A 21,937-nucleotide genomic window follows, 5' to 3' on the forward strand; every position below is an offset into this window, starting at 1 on the left:
TTGCCTACAAGGGGGAGGGGCTTCCATTCGGGGCCAGTAGGTCTCTCTTGGCCTAACCACCGGGCCACAATTCATGGTGTCCTTTTACCAGGACGCTGCCATCGCAGAAACCAGGATTCCCGAGCGTCTCTTGTCTTGGAGCCCTACAGCAAAGCAGATCCACCTGGGCCAGTGGGTCTGTTCTTTGGTACCCTGATGGGGCAGATGTGATAAATGATGCCTAAGATCTTCAACGAAGAGCTTCGTGGACACGAACTCAAGTCTTCTCATCTCCCTGGTTTCTGGACATTACGGCAGCTGAGATGGGATTCTTCTTAAAGCTAGCTGTGAACGTGTGTCCAGGCTTTAGAGCACAGTAGCATTTAAACAGTCCCTTTATTCCTCCAATATTTATTCACCTGAATGTCTCAGCTCTATCCCAATACAACGGTGGTCTTGAAACTTGGGTTGCTCCAGAGTCATCGAGAGATGCAGACCCTGATTCAAGCGTGAGCGCCTGGCCTGACAATGTGGTGTTAGAACAGCCGCCGCACAGGGAAGGGCCAAGCTCCCGAGCCTCTAGGGCTCACCCTAACCTGAAGTTGGCTATGCCAGAGGAACTAACCGTCCAGATTGTGCTTTCTCTCACCTTGGCGGCAGGTCTGTCAGGGAGACAAACCTGGGAGTTGTTGACTTGTGCCTGGCTCTGCTAGAGCAGCCTAATGCCAGAAGCCAGCTGAGCAGCGTCTCTGCGTCGGCGGGAGGAGGGAGCTACCAGACAGGGATGCGGGGAGGGACCGGGGCTGGGATTTACCCCAGGACAGGCCTGTGAGCGCGGGGAGCCGTCCCCGGGAGCACTCGGGGCGGTGCCCGCAGTGCGGGCTGGGGCGGATCACGACCCCCGTCCCTCCCCGGGGCCGAGTCGCCGCCGCGCGCGCCGCCCACGCGCGACCGTCGCTCTCGCGGGCTGCTGGCTGGCCCGGCCTCACGGCGCGGGGACCCTGCCAGCCATGGCCCAGCCTGGCGACCAGGCTCTGCCCGGGCCCGAGACCAGAGTGCAGATCCGTGTCGCCATCCAGGAGGCCGAGGACGTGGAGGATCTGGAGGAGGACGACGAGGGGACCTCGGCGCGGCCAGCGGGGGACCCGGCCCGGTACCTCAGTCCCGGCTGGGGCAGCGCCAGTGAGGAGGAGCCGAGCCGCGGGCACAGGTAGGCGCGGTGGCGTGGGCCCGGCGGGGCTTCCCGGGACTCCGGTGCGCAACAACTGGATAGGGCAGAGGGTTTGACTTAGCCCCGCCGCGGAGGCGCAGACTGAGTCAGAACCCGCTTCTGGGGGCAGTCTTCCCCCAGCCCTGAGCACGGCTTGATTCCTGATTGAAAAGGCGTCCAAGGATGGGGGCGGGGATCTGAAGGACCTAGTCTTTGGGGTGAAGGGAGATCTTCCCGGGCCATCCTCGCCATCCTGCTTCTGAAGGAGACGCCCCCTTCCATAGATGCACCCTACCAGACGCTTGCCCCAGCCAGGAGTTCCCCTGAGACCCGGCCTCTTCCTCCGGATGCCGGTGGTCCTAAGAATCTTCCTCACCATCATCACTGGCTCTCCTCATCATGGCCTCTGGGTGGGCGCAGGCCGGGCGCAGCTGGCACATGCTGATGAGGACATCCAGGAAGGGATGCCCCGTAGAGAGAGCTCTCTTCCCCTCAGCTGAGGTGGCTGAGGGCTTTGCTGCTTCACCTCCCTCAGGCAGGGGCTTTCTGTTTCTCCTGCCTCTGTGTCTGGGGATGGCTCCCTCACTGCTCAGTGATGAGTGTCTTGGAGTTGGTATAGCACCCGTCTGACCTTGCCCCTGGGCCCTGAGCTTTCTTCTGAGCCAGACGCCCATCACTAATGTGTGCGCCCTTCACAGCCATGATTTCTTTACTGAGATTAGAGAGATATCCCATGTGGAGCTGATGAGAAAACGGCGATGACACTAGCAAATTCTAGGCCTGTCTTTGGTAAGAGCTGCCCTTTGAGGTGCTGAAGGCCGGCTCTCAGCTCTCGAGACTAACCCTCTCTGTTGCTGAGACCCGGTCCAGCAGGGGGGCACACCGGGGCCGCAGCCAGGGGCTGCCTCACCCCAGTGAAAGAGACTGGCTCCTGCTCAAAGGGGTCTGGAACCCCGAATTTCAGGCCAGAGCAGCAGAGGCAGCCGTTGCAGGAGAAAAGACCAGCCTCACAGATTAGGACAGGAACGGCAGTGTCCTGCATCGCATGTGCAGAAAGCTCTCTGCGCACAACACGGCGAGCATGTGAAGACAGCCCCGGAGCCAGAGGTCAGGCGACAGGCTTGCCAGCTGCTCACCTGTGGCCTTGTCGGCCTGCGGCTACAGCACGAAGCCGCTCCGCCCTGAGTAGCCAAGGTGAAGGCCACGCAGTTCTTGGTCCGAGAAAGGCTCTCTGTGGAGTCCTAGGAGAAGCTGATCCTCAGGGCCTTTTGCCTTGCCCCTCCCTGGTCACTCCAGGGCCATCCTTGGCACGCGCTGCTCTAAAGGCTCAAGGATCACGGAGCTTTCAGCCTAGTGGCATAGAGTTGACCCCTGAAAATCCCTGTGACTCCTCAGACTGGTGGAGTTGGCAGGGCCTGCTGGGTAGACACCCGGGGGTAGGGGGCTGAGGACAATCAGCCAGGGACAGGATCATGCTGACCCTGTTTGGGCCCAGCCTGGTAAGGCAGTAGCTATCTCATAGGAATGTTCTCAGCTCCGGGTGCCTAAAGGCTCTCCTAAATCTACTTGAGATGTAACGCGCCTGCTTCATCCTCTCAGCCCACGGACGCCTTCTGTCTCAGCTCATGCTCCTGGAGCACTGTCCCACTGAGCATGGTGGTGCGTGCGTGCATGTGTGTGCGTGTATGCGTGTGTATACACATGCATGTGTGTATGAGTACGTGTGTGTGCGTTGCATGTGTGTGCGCATGCGTGTGTATGAGTGCGTGTGTGCACGTGTCTGGGGGTGCATGTGTGTTTGTGTGTGTGTGTGTGTGCACACGTGTGCATGCGCGTGCCTCTGCCCTTCCATAGTTACATTCTCTATTGGCTCTCTAGTCAGCCTGGCAAACTTCCTGCCTTCCCCACCTTCCCCTGTCCCTCCCTTAGTGAGCTAGGTTGGTCCCTCTCCTCTGTTACTTTGGCACTCTGTGCATTTTAGCTCTGACACTTTTCACAGTCCTAAATCCCTTGAAAGTCTGTGAGCTCTGTGCCGCAGCTCCCGTGCGCAGCACCGAGATGTACCGGGCATCTTGTAAATGTGTGTGGGCTGTGCACACTCTGTGAGACAGTGAGACCCTTGGAGGAAGGGGCTCTGTCTTAGCCTTTTCCACATCCGTGGTTCCTAGGCCAATACCTGGCTTATAACCTGGGGACAAATAAATAGTAAAAACAGTTTTACTATTGTTATTTGATTGTATTTATCAAATGAATATGATGTGTGTGGTTTCTCCCATACCACGTGAAAGTATGTGGTATGTAGAGTCACACCTGAAATACTTCTTGTAACTCTTAACAAGGAGGTTTCCTAGGAAGCTATTAGCACTACCGTTGCCAGCTTGGAAAACGAGCACAAACTGGCAATCTAACCTCCCAGATGATCGGAACAGTCAAGTTCCACGTTTACCGTCCCACGGCGGTCTGCAGCTGCCTTTCATCTTCATACCGCGGGCAGGCAGTTCAGGCAGAGTCTGCCGAGAGGGCTGCTTCAGAAAAACCTTTACATGGAGAGTTCAGCTTCTCTGAAAGGGTGAAGCTGCAAAGACAGCTGCTGAGCCAGACCTGGTGTGTGTGTGGGAGCCCGGCTCGCAGGTGTCCATGGAGACCAGAAGGGGGCCTCACTCCCCAAATGTGGCATGTTCTGATCAATTTAGCAACAGTGAAAGGCTTCTGGACAAACGATGACCAAAGCTTAACCCAAAGTTAAGCGTGTAGTGAACGTGAGGTGCTGTGGCTTCACGGCAGCTTAGTTCTGAGCATAGCGCACACGTGCTGTGGTGTGTCTGCTGACATACATACGCCGTGCCCGCAAAGGCGGCCGGAACACTCCAGCTCAGATACCAGGCCGTGGAACGGCAGTGACTGCTCTGTTTTCTGCTCTCAGAAACAATGGATTCATTATGAGAAACATGGACTTTCTATATTTTCTAGTCATTCCTTCGTGTGTGTGTATATATAATCAATTTATATTTTAACTGTTTAGTTGTAAGATCTTATTTCTTTTTATTTTTAATAAAAATAAGAGACCAGAGAAAGGTGCCTACCCCTGATGCTAGAGTTATAGCTGGTTGTGAGCTGGCCAAAATGGGTGCAGGGAGTCAAACTCAGGTGGTCTGGAAGAGCAGCAAACACTCCTAACCTGTAAGCCATCTTTCCAGCTCCTGACTGATTGGCTGATGTTTGAAAATCGCTCTCTGGGTTACTGTCTTGACCTTCACGAGGATCATCTTAAATGAGTTTTCGCTTGGCATTGACACAGAACTTTCAGTCAATTATGAAATGGCTCTAGACATTTTCCTGCCACTTTGCATTATATATTTATGCAAAGCAGTGTTGTCAGCATTGGTAATAGAAAACTGTTAATCAAAATATTAGTCATCTCCAAAACACCGTGGAGGATGTCCTTCACCCTGCAGTACCAAGCCTTAGCCAAGGCTTTGCTCCTCATGGAAGAGCAATCATGTGCATCTCAGTGTTGTGCCAATTTGTTTTGTCTTTAATATGTGATAAAATTAGGGAGTTGGAGAAACTGCTCAGCAGTTAAGAGTGCTGGCTGCTCTTTCAGAGGACTTGGGTTTGATTCCCAGCACCCACATGGCAGCTCACAACTGTCTGTAAGTCCTGTTCCGGGGGATCCCCTGATTTCAAGGGTACTGCATGCAGGTGGCGCACAGACATACATGCAGGCAGAACACCCATGTGCATGAAGTAAAATTAAAAATTATCACCAAGGAATGTATTTTAAAGTAAATCTCTTTATTATTCATCATCAATAAATATTAGTTTATATACCTGTATATCTGAGGTCATATAACGATTCTGAGGCAAAAATGAGTTGTTGGGGAACTTTAAAAAGTCCTGATCTTTTACTGCAGAGGACTGTTCTAGCTATTCTGGGTTGTTTGTTTGTTTGTTTGTTTTTCCATATGAAGAAAAAGCAAAGTCTGTGAAGAATTCTTTCAAGGTCTGTAAAGAATTGTGTTGGTATTTTGATGGGAATTGGATTGAATGTGTAGATTGCTTTTGGCAGGATGGCCATTTTTACTATATTAATCCTACCAATCCGTGACATGAAAGATCTCTCCATCTTTTGATATCTTCTTCGATTTCTTTCTTCAGAGCCTTGAAGTTTTTTTTTTTGTTGTTGTTGTTGTTTTGTTTGTTTGTTTTTGTTTTTCATACAAGTCTTTTACTTGCTTGGCTAGAGTTACACCAAGATACTTTATGTTTTTTTGTAGCTATTGTGAAGGTTGTTGTTTCCCTAATTTCCTTTTCAGCCCATTTGTCTTTTGTATACAGGAAGGCTGCTGGTAATTTTTTGAGTTAATTTTGTATCCGGCCACTTTGCTGAGGGTATTTGTCAGCTGTAGGAGTTCCCTGGCAGAATTTTTGGGGTCAGTCATGTGTACTATCATATCATCTACAAATAATGATACTTTGACTTCTCCTTTTCCAATTTGTATCTCCTTGATCTCCTTTAGTTGCCTTATTGTTCTAGCAAGGACTTCAAGTACTATATTGAGGAGATACAGAGAGAGTGGGCAGCCTTGCCTTGTCCCTGAGTTCAGTGGGATGGATTTAAGTTTCTCTCTGTTTAGTTTGATGTTGGCTATAGGTTTGCTGTATATTCCCTTTACTGTGTTTAGGTATGTGCCTTGTATCCCTGGTCTCTCTAAGACTTTAAACATGAATGGGTGTTGGATTTTATCAAATGCTTTTTCAGCATCTAAGGAAATGATCATGTGGGATTTTTTGCTTTCAGTTTGTTTATATGGTGGATTACATTGATGGATTCCCATGCACACACACACACACACACACACACATGCAGGTTCCCTTGGATGCCAAAGGAGGGCATCATATCCCCCTGGAGCTGGAGTTACAGGTGGTTGTGAGCTGCCTGACGTGAGTGCTGGGAACCGAACGCTCTGCAAGAGAAGTATATGCCTCTCCAGACCCAATCCTTTGGTTTTGCTTATTGGTTTGGTTTGGTTTGGTTTTTCAAGACAGAGTTTCGCTGTGTAGCCTTGGCTGTCCTGGACTCACTTTGTAAACCAGGCTGGCCTCAAACTCACAGAGATTGCCTGCTTCTGCCTCCCTGAGTGCTGGGATACAGGTGTGTGCCATGACACCCAGCCTATTGTTTTAGTTTTAAGCGATGGACTCCCAGCATGTTGCTCAGGCTGATGAACTCTTAGGTGTAAGCGGTCTGTCCCCTTGCAAGTGGTCTGTCCTTGCTCACAGTGTCTGAGGAGCCTCCCAAGTGGCTGGGACTGCAGTTCGACTCTCTGATTACTGAATAAAAATCCTTTTAATATGGTGTTGAGATGTTTGCATTTGTGCTCTTCAGGGGCATTGGGCTGTAACTTGCTCTCTTGTAGTGCTCCTGTCTGGCTTGAATAACAGAGTAATACTTGTAAAACACATTTGGGACTATTTCATTCTATCCAGCTTTTTGAGATGAGTTTAAAAATGATTGGTATTAATCCTTCCCTAAATGTTGGTGAAAGTCAGTAGTGAAACCATCAAATCACAAGCTTATTTAAAAATGGGGGATGTTTGTTTTTAATTTAAAATTTTGTTTCATTATCTTATGTTTTGCTTGCATGTATGTGTGTGCATCATGTAGATGCAGTGTCCGTGGGTGCCAGAAGAGGGCATCAGATGCACAGATCTGGATACACCATTGTGAGCTGTTGCTCTTAACCACGGAGCCACCTCTCCAGGCCCTCTCCTTTGGAAAAGAGCTTTGCCTTCTCATCTGGATTGACTGAAGCTGCCTCCCAATTAAGTAAAAAGAGAGATTTAATTATCCTACCTTTGAAATAGAGCTCTCCCTCAAACCCGAACTTTCCCTTGTGGATTTTTACCCGTTTTCTTTGTTATAATTAGTTATGGTAACTATTTTTGACACTTGGGGTGACTGTTACATAGCTGGAGCTGCCCCTTCGTGTTGCCATTAGCACACTCTTTGGGCATATGTCTTCTTGGCTTTAAGCACAACCTGACTTTTGGGAACTCCATAATTTGTACTTTTCCTACTCTAGTCCTGGAATTTGGCCATTTCTACAGGAACCCATGGTTTTTGTTTTTGTTTTTGTTTTGTTTTGTTTTGTTTTGTTTTAACTAGTGAGAAAGCATCTAGAAACCAAGACCTAAAATAAAAAGTTCTTGTTTCTGCTGGGGCTTTAAAAAAAAATAAATCTGTATAATAATTCAATTTGAGCATTACAAGATCTGCCTGTTTGCTTCTTCTTCTTCTTTTTTTTTTTTTTTCCACGTGGAGAATTTTGACTCCCTATGATTTCCATAAGAATACATGGGAACTGGCCGGCCGACCACGCACTGCCTGCCCCCTGTGCCTGCTGGGCAAGTGCTCTGCCCCAGCTACGTCCTCAGCCTAGCCGCTCCTGGTGTCGCGGTTTTTAATCATGTTGCCTGCCTCTTTTGAACTAACTCTGATTCGTTCTCTTATTGTAGAAGTGAATTTTTTTAAAAAAAAAAACCGCTACTACAGAGACGGTTCTGAACTGAAGTGTTTTTATACCCGATGTTTCTTATGTTCAGTGCCCTCTTTGTTGTTGTCAATTTCCTTCTTTATGGCCCAGACACTCTAGTGGATCGTTTTCGCCCATACACTGCGAATACACATTTGGGTGTTTTCCTTTTTCAGAACGTCTTTTCATTAACTACTGAGTTAACACACCCAGATTAGCTTGAGATTTTTTTTTTTTTTATGAGAAAAACCGCTTTGGAGATTTCACTCATGTTTTTTTCTTTCAAATTCCTTACAAAAGTGATAAATATTACCGGACTGCTCCCGGGGCCAGTCATGTTTTTATCCTCTTTCCACCCTTTGTGTCAAGTTCAGAGAAATTACCAAATTTCAGCCACAGCCAAAGACATTCTCAAGTTACATTGTTTCATGTGAACAGCAACATTTAAATAGAAACTTCAAAACTTTCTTACGTCTTTTTTTGTTTTTTTTGTTTTTTTTTTCTTTTTTAACAGGCATAGCCCCGGCTGTCCTGAGATTTCTGGGTAGCTGAGGGTAACTGATTTCTGGGTAGCTGAGTTACCCAGGATTCTTCTGCCTTGTCTGTTCAAGAGCAGAGCTATAGGCCTGCATCCCCACACCTATTTTGTGAGGTGCTGGGATCAAATTTGGGGTTTCCTCTATGCCAGGGGAGCACCCTACCAACTGAGCTTCATCCCCGCGCTCAAGTCTTCTTCAAGAGGAATTCACATGTATTTCCCAGCAGCGTCCCTTCCTTTCCAGAAGAGTCTCTGAGAGCTGGGTATGGCGGTGCATGCCTTTCATTTCAGCACTCTGGAAGCAATAGCAGGTTAGATCTCTATGAGTTCTATAAATGGAGTTCTAGGTTAGCCAAGGCTATCCAGTGATCCTGTCTCAAAATAAAACAAAACACAAACAACAACAGCAACAAAGGATCTCTGTAGATAGGATTTACCACAACAAAACCTATTTGTTTTATATGATACATACTTTTTTTTAAATCCTACTACATGCAAACCTCTTAAATGGTACTGGAATAAGAGAAGCCACTATAGACCCTGCCTTCAGCTTAAGATTCAGGGTGCTGATGACGTGTGCACATGAGGAACTGTGGGACAAATAAAGACAAGCATAGAGGAGGAGGGGTCATTTCCTTCCTGGAGAGTCCCTTTTGCGATGCGTGGCTAAGAGGGGGACAAGCTGCTCAAGGATCGAGGGTAGCATGCGCAAAGGTATGAAGTGAGAAGGCTTGTGACACGGGTCTTTCTATTTGCTTGCTGCAAAGGATTGAAGGAAGTAAATGGAAACAAGCTTGCAAGACGGAGACACCCAGCTTCTGAGTGCACTCGAAGGCGGAGCTAAGCGCTTCAGGTGCTGTTCCACGGGCAAGGAAAACCCAGTTGCAATCAGTAGTAATATTGTTAAAGTAGAGCCACTGTGTCTTACAGGCTTCTCCACAGTATGCAATGTGGCATTGTGTGGAGGAGGCTGGAGCCCAAATACAGTACAAGAGGCGGGAGGACGTGGGAAGATGGAGCCGCAGAAGGGCTCTGGCTTGGGAAATGGAAGAAAATGGAAGAATAAAAAGACATGCGATATCTGAACTGTAACTGAAGTTCTATTTTCCCTTTAGACCTATTTTCCAGCCCCTGTCTACCAGCTAGGAGACGCAGGCAGCAAGGCAGATACTGCCAAGCAGGAGAAAGGAAGTGAGGTTGTTTTCTGAAGTAATTGAATGTGCCACAGAATCCTGGGGAGGCTAAGGGGGAGCTGGAGCTGCAGGAGAAAGCCGGTCCACCTTGGTGGGAAGGCTCAGCCTGATGGCTCTCTGCCTGCCTGTTTGCCCTGAATTGAAGCCTACCTCCATCAAATATCAGAGCTGCAGGGGGAGCCACCAACCCACCAAGCCAAAGTGCCAGGTCCTCCTTCTTCCAGCTGATGAGTATGGCATCTAACTGCATCTAACTTCCTCCGGAAGTGGGCGAGGACTCCTGATTTCGTCCAAGTTAAAGGAATGGTTTTGCAGTGGAGAACCCTGACCAGCACAGTGCAAAGTTGGATTGTTAACTGTATACTGATACAATGTATAACAGATGCTCCTTTAGCTCTGTGGGCCTGGTCCCCAGATCCCACACCTTAAAATAATCGGGGCATCAGAGAAACTTCAATGGCAAGACATTCCACGACATACCTAGCTAGGACACCTCAACACTGACTTTTGGAGAAAGCCCCAGCCAAGAGGAGCCTCGGGAGATGTGTAATACAGCACGTGATGTGGTACCCTGGGTGGGTACCTTAGGGGGAAATGAAAGAATCTAAACAAGCGTGCACTCCAGCTAGCGACACTGCATAATTGGCATCTCGCTGAGAAGTATACTATAGCAATAGGAGATATTAATAATAAGTAAGCCTGGTGAGAGGCACATGGAACTCACTGTGCTATCTATTTTAATAACTTTGCCGTAACTCTAAAATAAGCTTATTGAAATTTTAAACAAAAAAAAATTGGATCGTTTATTAGTCACTTGAAGCAAAGCACTGGCATGAAAATTAATTAGTCCGGGCGCAGAGGTGGGGGTGTTTTCAAAGCCAGTGTCCAAGACAGGCGTGGTGGCACACACTGGGGAGGCAAAACGGGTGGATGTCTGTGAGTTTGAAGCCAGCCTGGTCTACAAAGAGAGTCCAGGATAGCCAGGGCTACACAGAGAAACCCTGTGTTGGGGAAAAGAAAAAAGTTGGCAGTGTTCCAGTTGGTGCCCTGAGAGGGAATTTAAGTTGCTGTTTTCACCAAATAAGAACAGGATGCTCTTAAAAGGGCACTGTCTGGGCTGGGAGGTGGCTCGGGGGTCCTGCACCCGATGCAGAAGCGTGAGAGACGGCGTTTGCGTCCTCGGCACCCGCATGGACGCTGGCAGGCATGTCAGTACGTATGCAGATACATGGATACATATGAACATACCCCACACACACAGGCACATGAAAGGAAGGCTTGGAAAAGCAAGAACCATTTTTAAGTATTGAGAGAACAGCCACCACGTGCTTAATGATCTTAGTGACATCCCCAGCTCCTAAATCAAAGCCAAAAGCAAGACAGATGGCGCGCTAAAGGACAAGCAGAGACGATCAGCTCAGACGGTCACCTGACTCTCAGAGCATGTTAGAAAATGCATACAGTTTTAGCCGGCCATGGCAGTGCTTGTCTGTAATCCCACCATGAGTAAGGTAGGGGCACTAAGATGCCCAAGGCTAGCCTGGAATACACAGTGACGTCAAGGCTAGCCTGAGCTAAACTGTATGACCTGCTTCAAAAACAAATGGAAACTATCTCAAAAGAGATGGTGTGTAGCTCTGTGGTAGAGTGCGTGCCTAGTACGCCCAGGACCCTGGATGTAACCCCACCCAGCTCTTAGACAGATGTTAGCTTCGCAGGTAACTGTGCTGCGCAGGGATTGTGTTCACACGGCCACAGTGATAAAACAGATGGACTTCCGACTTTCATCTCTCTCTAGACAGCTCTTGCCTGTGCAGCGCAGAGTAAGGTAACAAACTGTGGCAAAAATGGAGTGGAAGTTCTTCCGGTCAAATTTGGAGGGTTGGACGTGGAAAGAGAGACAGCAAGCTGGGATGATACAGTGCTGTCCACATAACAAGCAGCAATTAAAACAATACCAGTGAAGTAAGAAAGCATCTTAGATGTACTCTCAAAGGCAAATGGACAGGGGATGGGGCTCTGCTGCCAGAGTGTTGCCTGGCACCCATGAAGCCAGGGCTAGATCCCCAGCACTGTGCAATCTAGGCTCGGTGGCATATACTTGTATTCCCAGCACACACGCGACGGGGGGCAAGAGGATCAGGAGCTCAAGATCATCCGTGGCTACATAGTGACGTCAAGGCTAGCCTGCACTACATGAAACCCTGTCTGTCTGGGGAGACAGACAGACAGATGACTAGTAAAAAACCAACAATAAAACAAAGGTTTTAACATTGGAAGAAGAGGCCATGGGATAGAAGGGACCCTAGCTCTCTCATTTTGTAATGGAGTGCCTTCAGACACTACACCAGTGGAAATGGTAACGAAAGCCTGGGGTTCGAAGCCAGACCGGTAGAGATGCCAGAGGGTAGGGTGAGGTGTATGATGATGGCCGCTGGAGAGCTTTGGCTGGACTGTGGTGCATTGCCGAATGATAGCACTTACTACAAATGGCTTACACAGAGGAGCAGGCCAGGGTGTTCTCCTCCAAACTGGAGTGGTTGATTCCCAGTCAAAGGTGAACTCATGAAGAAAGCAAGGTGGAAAGGAGGCGATGAGCGGAGCCGCTGCCCCCAGGACCTGGCCTGGAGCCAGGCTTCCTGGAGAAGCTGTGTGTCCTTCCTCCCTGCATGGCACCCTGTCTGCTACCTCACACGGCCTGGGAGAGGGGTCCAGGGAGGCCTTGTCTGCGCAATCCCCTCCAGAGCGTGTCTGCGTGGACTCACGCTGCTCTGGTCCTTTTGCACCTCACTACAGGATTTAACACCATTTACCGTCCAGATTTGTCCCCCTTACCTGCCTGCTCTCTCTTCACTCCCTCCAAGCTTCTGTCCTTAGCGTGTGCTGCATCTCCTTCGAGCTGGGCTCCTCGGTGGCTGTGGCTACAGTCATGAAGGAAGACACTTGCCCCAGCCAGATAATGCATCAAGTTTTTGTTTATAACTGGTGTGGAATATCTCTGGCACAGCTGGCCTTGGAGAGCCCAGGGCTCCAGGACAGGCCCTGAGATCCAGACAGTCTGCTCTACTGTCTTCCAAAAATCACACCTGGAGTTGGGAAGATGGGGAGGGAGGACAGGAGCCATGCATGTCATTTCGGAGTGAATGTGTTTTGCTAGCATCTGAGTGACACAGAAATCTCAGCAGGTGGTGTGACTATTTTTTTCCTCTGTGTAGCCTTGGCTGTCCTGGACTTGCTTTGTAGACCAGGCTGGCTTACAACTCACAGAGATCTGCCTGCCTCTTCCTCCCTCCGTGCTGGGATTAAAGGCGTGCGCCACCACGCTCTGCTGATATAAGTATTTTTTACATCCTTTTTAAAAAGTTTATTTTTGTGCAAGTGTGTTTGTATGTACACATGTGCATACACGTGGAGGCCAGGTCAACACTGGCAGCTTCCTCCATCGCCCTCTCCCTTAACTCTGAAGGCAGAGCCTCACTTTGAACCTGGGCCTCACCAATTTGGCTAGCCTTGCTGCCCAACAAGCCTAGGGATCTGTCTGTCTCTGCTCCCCTAGACCACAGACAGGAACTACCATCTGTTGGCTTGTGCCAGGCATCTGAACTCAGGCCTCATACTCGTGTGGCAAACACTTTAACCGAATGAGCCACCTTCTCAGCCCTGTGTTATTATTTTCAAGATCCTCTATACTTGTTAAGATAAAAACTTGACTTCTCAGGTGTTCTCCGAGGACAGAACCTTCTGAGCCTCTTATGGTCATGTGGCCAACCATGTTTGAGAAAGTCAATTCAGAGATGAGCAGTTTAATTTCCAAGGGTTGCTACGGCAACCGGGTGCACACCTGATGTATATAACAACAAAGGTGCATCTGTGGCAAGTGTGAAGCGAGGAGTCCAGTTCAGGTGAAGTCCAATGTACACACAAGGACAGAAGCTTGGAGGATATGTACACTTAAAAACGGGAGAAGAAAGAAGAGCTAGGGCGGGGCCTGCTCCCTTCTGTGGTACTGGGGAATGAGGCCAGGCTGCTCCTAGCCTCCTTGGTTTCCTTCTGTCACCTTCATCCCGAGCAGCCATTTCCCTGTCTGCGTCTATGTCCAAGCTCCTGGCTCTTACGAGGACCCCATCTGCATGGGGTGAGGAGCCATCCTTCTCTACGATGGGCATATCCTTATGTTAGCATCCAAGTGACTGGCTCTGGATAAGGCCATGTTCAGGCTCTGAGGGCCCAAGGCTTCAATACGCGAATCTGGAAGGTGGTGGTTCAAGCCTCCACTGACTGACTCATTGTCTCTCCGTAGCAGTGCTACGGCCAGTGGAGGTGAGAACGAGCCGGAAGAACTGGAGCCGGAGTGGAAGCCACCGGACGAGGAGCTCATCAGGAAGTTGGTGGACCAGATTGAGTTCTACTTTTCTGACGAGAACCTGGAGAAGGACGCCTTCCTGCTCAAGCACGTGCGGAGGAACAAGCTGGGCTACGTGAGCGTCAAGCTGCTCACCTCCTTCAAGAAGGTGAGGCCAGGCCCTCAAAGGCCGCTCAGGATGTCTCCGGGGCTTTGGACCTTGTGCTGTTAAATATTTGGGGTGTCTTGTTTTGCACCCCCTACCACAGGCCCCCTGACTAGTGAATTTTCAATTAAATATGAGGCCCGAAAAAGCGGAAAAAGTATGGAGACGGGATTTAGTGGAGCTAGGGGGCCAGCTTAGTCAACAAAGAGTTTACCATGCAAGAGGTCCGAGCCCCTGAACTTGTGTGAAAAAGCCAGCCTTGGTTCCACACCTGTAATTTTAGAGCTGGGGAGGAAAAAATAGATCAGTGGGACTAAATGGGTGGACAGCTTAATCGACTGGGTGGGCTTCATGCCAATGAGAAACCCTATCTTGAATATAAACAAATTAATAGCTCTGTGGGCAGAACCTGAGAGGAACAGCACCCAAGGGTGACATCCGGTCCCCATGTACGCGTGTGTGTGAACACACACACAAACATGCACACACAGTGAGAGAGACAAGCGCATTCTAGACAATATTCTTACTTGCTATCTAAAGGGTTTTGAGTTTTAGGACAAATGTCAGCTGGTGGTTATCAAGAAACGCTGTGACTTGTTCTTGGTAATGTTTGGGCCCTCTTGGCAGGTACATGGATGCCCAGAGGGTGCTACACCAGAACCAGGGTTGCTCGAGGCCTTGAGAGATGCCTTTCGGTCAGGAATCGCGTGCCACCTGCTCAGGCTTTCCACTTGCTGAGCTGACTCGGTACGGGGTGGGGGAGAACACAGGCTCCAGCAGGATCTGCTCTGTGTGGTAGCAGTGAGAACACAGTGCACCAGAGTGAGAGATGCTCAGGGCAGCCAGGCCGGCGACTGCGTGTCCCTGCTGCGGACAGATGTAGAACATGGGCGCTGAACTCCTGGCTCTCAGAGGACTAGCTAACCAGTTGGAATAATAGCTCTGTATCTCCCTTGGAGGGTGTGTTTACTAGAATGAAAGAGCATCCTGTAGCTTGTTGCGTAACAGCTTACGTAAGGAGTGGGTCCATGTAAGAGGTGTGTCCTGGCCAAGATATCTGAACCCTTTATCAGAAAGCACCGGAGAAAGCTCCGTGCTTTGGAGCTCTTCTCTGCCTGGCTTCCTGGTATACTCTGCCTTCTTCTTGGACTCTTTTTCTTTATTCATTCACCAAACATATTATTCTCTGCATTTGATGAGTGTTGTTAAGTACACGAGATAGAAAATGAACACAGAATCCTGTCTTTCCTTGAAACATTTACAGTGCAACAAAAGCTAAAGGAGCCATGAAAGGCTACAGGGCAACCACAGACACATTTATGTAAGACATAGAGATATGCAGGCTCTACCCGATCAGAGCAATCACCCTTTCCAGAGAATTAACAAGCCTTGGAGTGGTGGCATTGGGATATGGACTTGGAAGATGAATAGGAGTTTGCAAGGTCCAGAAGGGAAGGAATATTTCATTTCCAGAGAACAAGCTCCGATATGAGCAATATTTCCAGGGTTTGGGACCCTTAAATGAAAAAGCCAGTGGGATCCCCTACACAGCCCCCTCCCCCCACTTGTGATCCCCAACAGCTTCCAAGAGCAACTCTGATTTTCTCTCCTTTCCCAGCTGCCACACACAGATTCACTCAGGAGCATTCTCTCTTCACAACCAGCAGCAAGGTGGAAACCCCCAGATCCACACCCCCAAATTCAGAGCAGAGACTCTTTCCCATCTCGAAGGTTGCCTGCTAATCACAATGAAAATCTTATCAGGAAGGCAGCCAACACAGGGAGATTGCGAAATGGTAGTTCCTTTCCTCATCACTGTGACAAAGCACCTGGGTCACAGCTGAGGTGCACCCCATCATGGCCATGAAGGTGAGCTCGAGGGAGCCGGTCACGTGGTCCCCACAGTCGGGAGGCAGAGAGGGAGGGGTGCAGCTGCCTGCTTGCTTTCTGTTTTTCATTCAGTCGGGCCCAGCCAGGAGATGCTGCTGCGCAGCCAGGAGTTCATCCCCTCCACGGTCGCACCTCACGGGAACGTCCTCAGGAAGGCATCCAGATGTGTGTTGCTGTAGGGATTTCCAGATGTGTGTTGCTGTAGGGATTTCCAGATGTGTGTTGCTGTAGGGATTTCCAGATGTGTGTTGCTGTAGGGATTTCCAGTCCAGTCAGCTTGACCGTGATGCTCAGTCATCCCACAGAGCTCCTGAGGGTCTTACAGAGCTCTGGGGGTTGCACGAGGACATGCCTCCTTGTTTATTTTCCTAAAAGAAAACAACTTCTTTGCTGTGTGTTAGCGTACGTATATGTGCCATGTGCATACAGGACCTCAGGGTCCTGAAGAGGATGTCGGGTCCTCTGCAGCTGGAGTTAGAGAGTGTTGGGTGCCATCACTGGGTGCTGGGAATTGAATTCAAGTCCTCTACAAGAGCAGCCAGTGCTCTTAACCACTGAGCCATCTCTCTAGTGCCCTGCTTCCTTCTCTGATGTAACACCTGGGAACCATCCTAAAGGATCACAAACACAGACCTGAGGTGCCCAGGGAGTAGCTAAGGTTTCTCAAGGGACCTGGCTCTTGTTCTGTGTGATCAAGTCCTTCAGAGCTCTCCTCTGGCCCCCAATCCTCACCCTTCCTGGTGAGGCAGCACATGCTTCCTGCTCTGACTTTAAACTTAGGCAGGACTTCCCTGCCTCTCCTGCATGCTCCTTTCCCAGCCATTTTCACAGACGACTTCATCATGCCAGGCCTGGGCTTCCCTACAACCTTGCGATAGCCGTTCCTTTTGGATTCCTGATTGGCTGACTTGTCACTAGAAATCCAACCATAGGCCCAGACCTGCTTCTCTGTGGCATAATGATCAGCCCAGTCACTCTGTAGGGAGCTTGGGGTTTCTTCATGCTAAGAACGAGAGGCCACAGCCAGAGCGGACAGTGCGCAGGCCCCAGCAGTGTGTCAGGACTCTGGGCTCTTCGGAGATTTCCCCGCACTGCCCCGGCATCCAGCTGCGTTGCTTTCTGCGCCTGCTCTGTTGGAGGCCCAGGGGCACTAGGACTCCCTGGCTCTTCTACAGACCAGCCTCAGGGGCCTCGCCCCAGAGGACTCTGGGTGATTTCCCGTTGCGGGCTCAGGTTACCCACCCCGCCAGTTCTTGCGGGTGACTCATCTCGCTGGCATGCCCTTCACTGGAAGTGGGCCTCCGCAAAACTGCCGTTTTATGAAATAAATATAGCTTTCATATACCCAGCATCAATATGCACAGTTTCCATCATGGGAGGGGAAGGGAGACTTGTTTCATCAGTTCTCAAGAGGCCCAGGTCCGTGTGATCCCACGCGGTGTCCATGCCTGTCACTCTCCGGGGAGATTCCAGAGAAAGGAGGATCAGTGGGAGGCTCCTCCTTACCAACTGTAAATCACAGCATCAGAGACTGTCAGGCTCTCCAAATCCTTCCAAAGTAGGAACGTTTGGTGGTGATTGTCTACAGTTCCAGCATTTGGAGGCCTAGACTGGCGGGGTCATGAGTTTGAGTCTAGCCCGGACTATAGAGTGAAACCCTGGGGCTATAGCTCATGGGAAACTGCTTGCCTGGCATTCTGCATCCAATCTTCAGCACTTCCCCAAACCCACTGGGACATGTGTGTTTGACATGGTGGTAGCACAGTGTTGTGGAGCATTCTTGGAGAATGAAGTGCCATTTTAAATTCTATGCACAAATGTGTCTCTCTGTATTTTCTGCACGCACGCACACACACACACACACACGCAGACGAACATGTGTATGTGCAGACATGTAGCAGCTGAAGATCGGTGTGAAGCGTTGCTTCTCAGAAGCCAACCGCCTTGTTTGTGAGACAGAGACCCTCTCTGGCCTGGAACTAGCCAGGTAGGGTAAGCTGGCTGGTGGCTGGCTGGCGGCTGTCTCCGCCTGCGCAGTGATGGGATTACAAGCAAACACCATCCTGCCTGGGTTTCTCCCACAGGTTCTGGGGGTCAAACTCAGCTCCTCATGCTGCTGTGACAAGCACTTGACCAACGCCATCACCCCTCAACTCACCTTTGTGATGGCACTATGAAGGAGACATTTTTGATATTTCTAGCACTCAAATGAGGAGGCTGAACATTCATCAGATGAGGAGGTTAAATGATTTTCCACGTCTCACTAGTGGATGGAAGTAAGCTTGCATTATGTATAGAACAGCCTTGTGTCAGAGCTGTGGTTCTCAACTTGTGGGTCGCAGCCCCTTTGGGGCCACATATCAGACATCCTGTGTGTTAGATGTTTACATTACTATCCATGACAGTAGCAAAGTTACAGTCACGAAGCGGCAATGACGTACCATCGCGGCTGGGGGTCGCCACAGCATACAGAGCTGTATTAAGGTCTCCAGCACTAGGAAGGGTGAGAGCCACTGCTTCGGGGACTTCACAATCTGACCTGTGAGCTTCGGCAGGGTTTCTATTGTCACACAGTTCTCCACTCCCCAGCGCCGCTCCAGACCTACTGCCCAAATCTGAAGCTGAAGAAAGAAAGGCTGGGACTGGCACCCGTTGGTAGAGCGCTTGCCCTGTGGGTACTAGGTTCAATCCCCATCACTGTCAAAACAAACAAACACACAAAGAGGCAAAAGATGTTGACCATCAGAAGAGAGACCCGAGCTAATGCTCCTATTGCTGTTTTGGTCACTCTAGCAAAGACCTGGAGTCAACCTGGGCTGCCCAACATCAATGAATACATATTATATCCATTATTTATAGATTCACACATGTGAATAAATATATGTATGAATATTACTCAGCTCTAAGGAAAAATGTTATCACAAATAATATAATATTTAGTGAAGTCACAGAACCTCAGAAAGCAGAAAATGTTTTTTTTTTTTTTGCACATGCAGAATCTAGCCAGTAGCATGTTATGTTTGCAAACAAATGTACACGAGAGTGCAGTTTACTGCGTAGAAAGGAGAGCAAGAAAGGTGGAGTTTTAGCTGGGGAAAGACTGAGTGCAGGTGTTGGACAGGAGGAGAGGATCGACAGCTGGCTGTTTTTTCCACTTGTAACTTTGTCATGGGTCTTTTGGGTTGCGTGATGGTAGCTGCAGAGAAAACATTTGATAGTGAAGTCGTACGGTCTAGGGTGAAGACCAATATGAATATGGGGTGTGTAATCGAGTGGAGGGGGTGTATTTCTAACATGGACGCTATTGCCTGCTCTTGGATCACTTCTCCCTGGCAGGACTTTCTTGCCTGGCCTCAGGGGATGAGGATATGTTCAGTCCTGATATGACTTGATGTTCTGGGGAAGGGTGCTCCCCTTTTCTGGGATGAAAGGGGAGGTAGAGGAAAGGGAAAGGAGGACTGGGAGGAGAGGAGGGAGGGGGAATCCTTAGGATGTAAAGTAAATAAAGTGAATTTAAAAAAAAATCCCGTGTGAAGCTTGAAAGCTTCAGAATGGTGATTCTAACTGTTCCTTGGGATAAACAGGCTTTGGGGCTGACTTATTTCAGTGTGTGATTTATTTTACAATTTTTTAAAAAGACATAATTATTTATTATTTATACAGTGTTCTGCCTACACCTATGCTGCAGGCCAGAAGAGGGCACCAGAACTCATATAGATGGTTATGAGCCACCGTGTGGTTGCTGGGAATTGAACTCAGGACCTCTGGAAGAGCACAGTGCTCTTAACCTCTGAGCCATCTCTCCAGCCTCCCCCCTTTTTGTTTTACAATTTTTATAATAAATCTTACTAAAAGCTTTTTAAGGAAAGAAGCCATTAAGTGGTTGGAGAATTTTTTCATTTACTCACTCCCTGACTGGTGTCTGAGTGTCCCCCACACCAGTCGTTGGTGTCGTGGAGGCGCGGAGGGGAGGGACGGGAACATAGCCTACACTCGCGTGGGCGAGGAGAGGAGGTGCCGTTCAGCCCTGCCTTTGTGTTCCCCAGGTCAAACACCTCACGCGGGACTGGAGGACCACAGCGCACGCCTTGAAGTATTCCGTCACCCTGGAGCTGAATGAGGACCACCGGAAGGTCAGGAGGACCACCCCCGTGCCACTGTTCCCCAACGAGAACCTCCCCAGCAAGATGCTGCTGGTGCACGACCTGCACCTGTCCCGCGAGCTCTGGGCGCCGGGCACGCCCCAGAAGAACGGACGGGTGCAGGAGAAGGTGATGGAGCACCTGCTCAAGCTCTTCGGGGCTTTCGGAGTCATCTCCTCCGTGCGGATGCTCAAACCTGGGCGGGAGCTGCCGCCCGACATCCGGAGGATCAGCAGCCGCTACAGCCAGCTAGGGACCCAGGAGTGCGCCATCGTGGAGTTCGAGGAGGTGGACGCGGCCATCAGGGCCCACGAGTTCATGGCCGCCGAGTCTCAGGGCCGGGAGAACATGAAGGCCGTGCTGATCGGCATGAAGCCGCCCAAGAAGAAGCCCCTCAGGGATAAGAACCACGACGACGAGCCCACGCCCAGCCCGCACCTGAGCAGGTCCCTGAACAAGAGGGTGGAGGAGCTGCAGTACACGGCGGACGAGTCGTCCGCCAACAGCTCCTCCGACCCCGAGAGCAACCCCGCCTCTCCGATGTCGGGCCGGCGCCACGCGGCCGCGGGCAAGCTCAGCCCGGGCGGCCACCAGGGCCTGTTCCTGAGCCCTAGCGCCTCCCCCTGCTCCAGCCCCTGGAGCAGCCCGTCGGCGCAGCGCAAGGGCGTGCCCAGGAAGTCGCCGCTGGCGGAAGAAGGCAGACTGAACTGGAGCAGCAGCCCCGAGGCCTTCCGGAAGTGCACGGATTACTCCTCCGACAGCAGCGCCACGCCCTCGGGCAGCCCCTGGGTTCGCAGACGCCGCCAGGCCGAGATGGGGACTCAGGAGAAAAGCCCGGGGGCGAGCCCGCTGCTGTCTCGGAGGATGCAGACGGCAGACGGGTTGCCTGTGGGGGTGCTGCGGCTGCCCAGAGGCCCTGACAACACCAGGGGCTTCCACGGTGGACACGAGAGAGGCCGGGCCTGCTCCTAACGCGCTCTCACACCAGCTGCACTGAAAACCGTCTGTGCTCCGAGGTCCTCGCCAACAGCCTGACAGAGAACGGAGTCCAGTCCCCTTAGAAAGCTTTTGTATTCACGTAGACCTCTTAATTTATACATTTGTAAGGTAGACAAAACGTGCAGCGTGGCCTCGGCTGGGGGTCGTCTTCTGTCTGCGAGTAGTTTTGACAGTGTCTGGCAGGAGCGAGTGTGACGGCTCTGAAGGGCTGTGGGACAGAGGCTGAGAAGACCTAGAGGGGACAGGACTGGCTCTTTCCTGCAATGGTTGGGCTGTCCTTGGCAGGCGGTGCGAGGGCCCCTCTTAAGGCTTCAAAGGAGTGTTGCTCAATGGTGAATCCTCCAGTCAACAGCATGATGTCTCACAGGACTGAGTGTCTGTTCCCTGTCAAGTGAATAAATGATAAAACACCCACTTGGAGTCCTGTATCTGAGGTCACGGACCCTACCCATTTGACAAGGAACCCAATAAGGCTCTATCTCCTCTCTCTACCCCACAGTGTAACGGCCGGGCAGTCCTGGACGCTCCTGGCAGCCCCGAGTTCTGTTTATCTGCGTCTCCCTGAACAAGCAGCTTAGCTTCTGCTTTCTCCACGGCATCCCAGACCAACAGCACTGACAGCACCCGAGGACTTGCCAGAAACGCACCTTTCCAGGCCCCAGAGAAGGGATTCTAGGTGTGTTTTTAAAGATTTATTTTTATTTACTCGTATTGCCCGTGTGAGTGTATGCCACGTGTGTGCCCGTGGGAGCCAGAATGGGGCCTCAGATCTGAGGAAGTCAGAGTTACAGGTGTGAGCTTCACAGGATGGTGAGCTGGGAGGTGGTAGCACACGCCTGTAATCCCAGCTCTTGGGAGGCAGAGGCCGGCTAATCTGAGTTCGAGGCCAGCCTGGTCTACAGAGTGAGTTCCAGGACAGCCAGAACTGTACAGAGAAACCCT

At 50.4% G+C, this 21,937-nt stretch overlaps 1 protein-coding gene across 2 annotated transcripts; it reads left to right on the forward strand.

Moving 5' to 3' along the window:
• Positions 1 to 795: 795 nt before the first annotated feature.
• Positions 796 to 21,409, forward strand: Larp6 (La ribonucleoprotein 6, translational regulator). Of its 2 annotated transcripts, none has more exons than XM_021641532.2 (3): positions 796 to 1,189; positions 13,760 to 13,967; positions 19,901 to 21,409. In XM_021641532.2, exons 1-3 carry the CDS (start codon positions 990 to 992, stop codon positions 20,966 to 20,968), a joined length of 1,476 nt encoding a protein of 491 aa, XP_021497207.1. In that variant the 5' UTR covers positions 796 to 989; the 3' UTR covers positions 20,969 to 21,409. The 2 variants fall into 2 exon arrangements, with proteins under 2 accessions (XP_021497207.1, XP_021497206.1); XM_021641531.2 differs by having other exon boundaries at positions 800 to 1,189; positions 13,757 to 13,967.
• Positions 21,410 to 21,937: the final 528 nt, after the last annotated feature.

This window comes from Meriones unguiculatus, chromosome 1 (assembly GCF_030254825.1).
Source record: "Meriones unguiculatus strain TT.TT164.6M chromosome 1, Bangor_MerUng_6.1, whole genome shotgun sequence".
In the NCBI taxonomy this organism is placed as follows: domain Eukaryota; kingdom Metazoa; phylum Chordata; class Mammalia; order Rodentia; family Muridae; genus Meriones; species Meriones unguiculatus.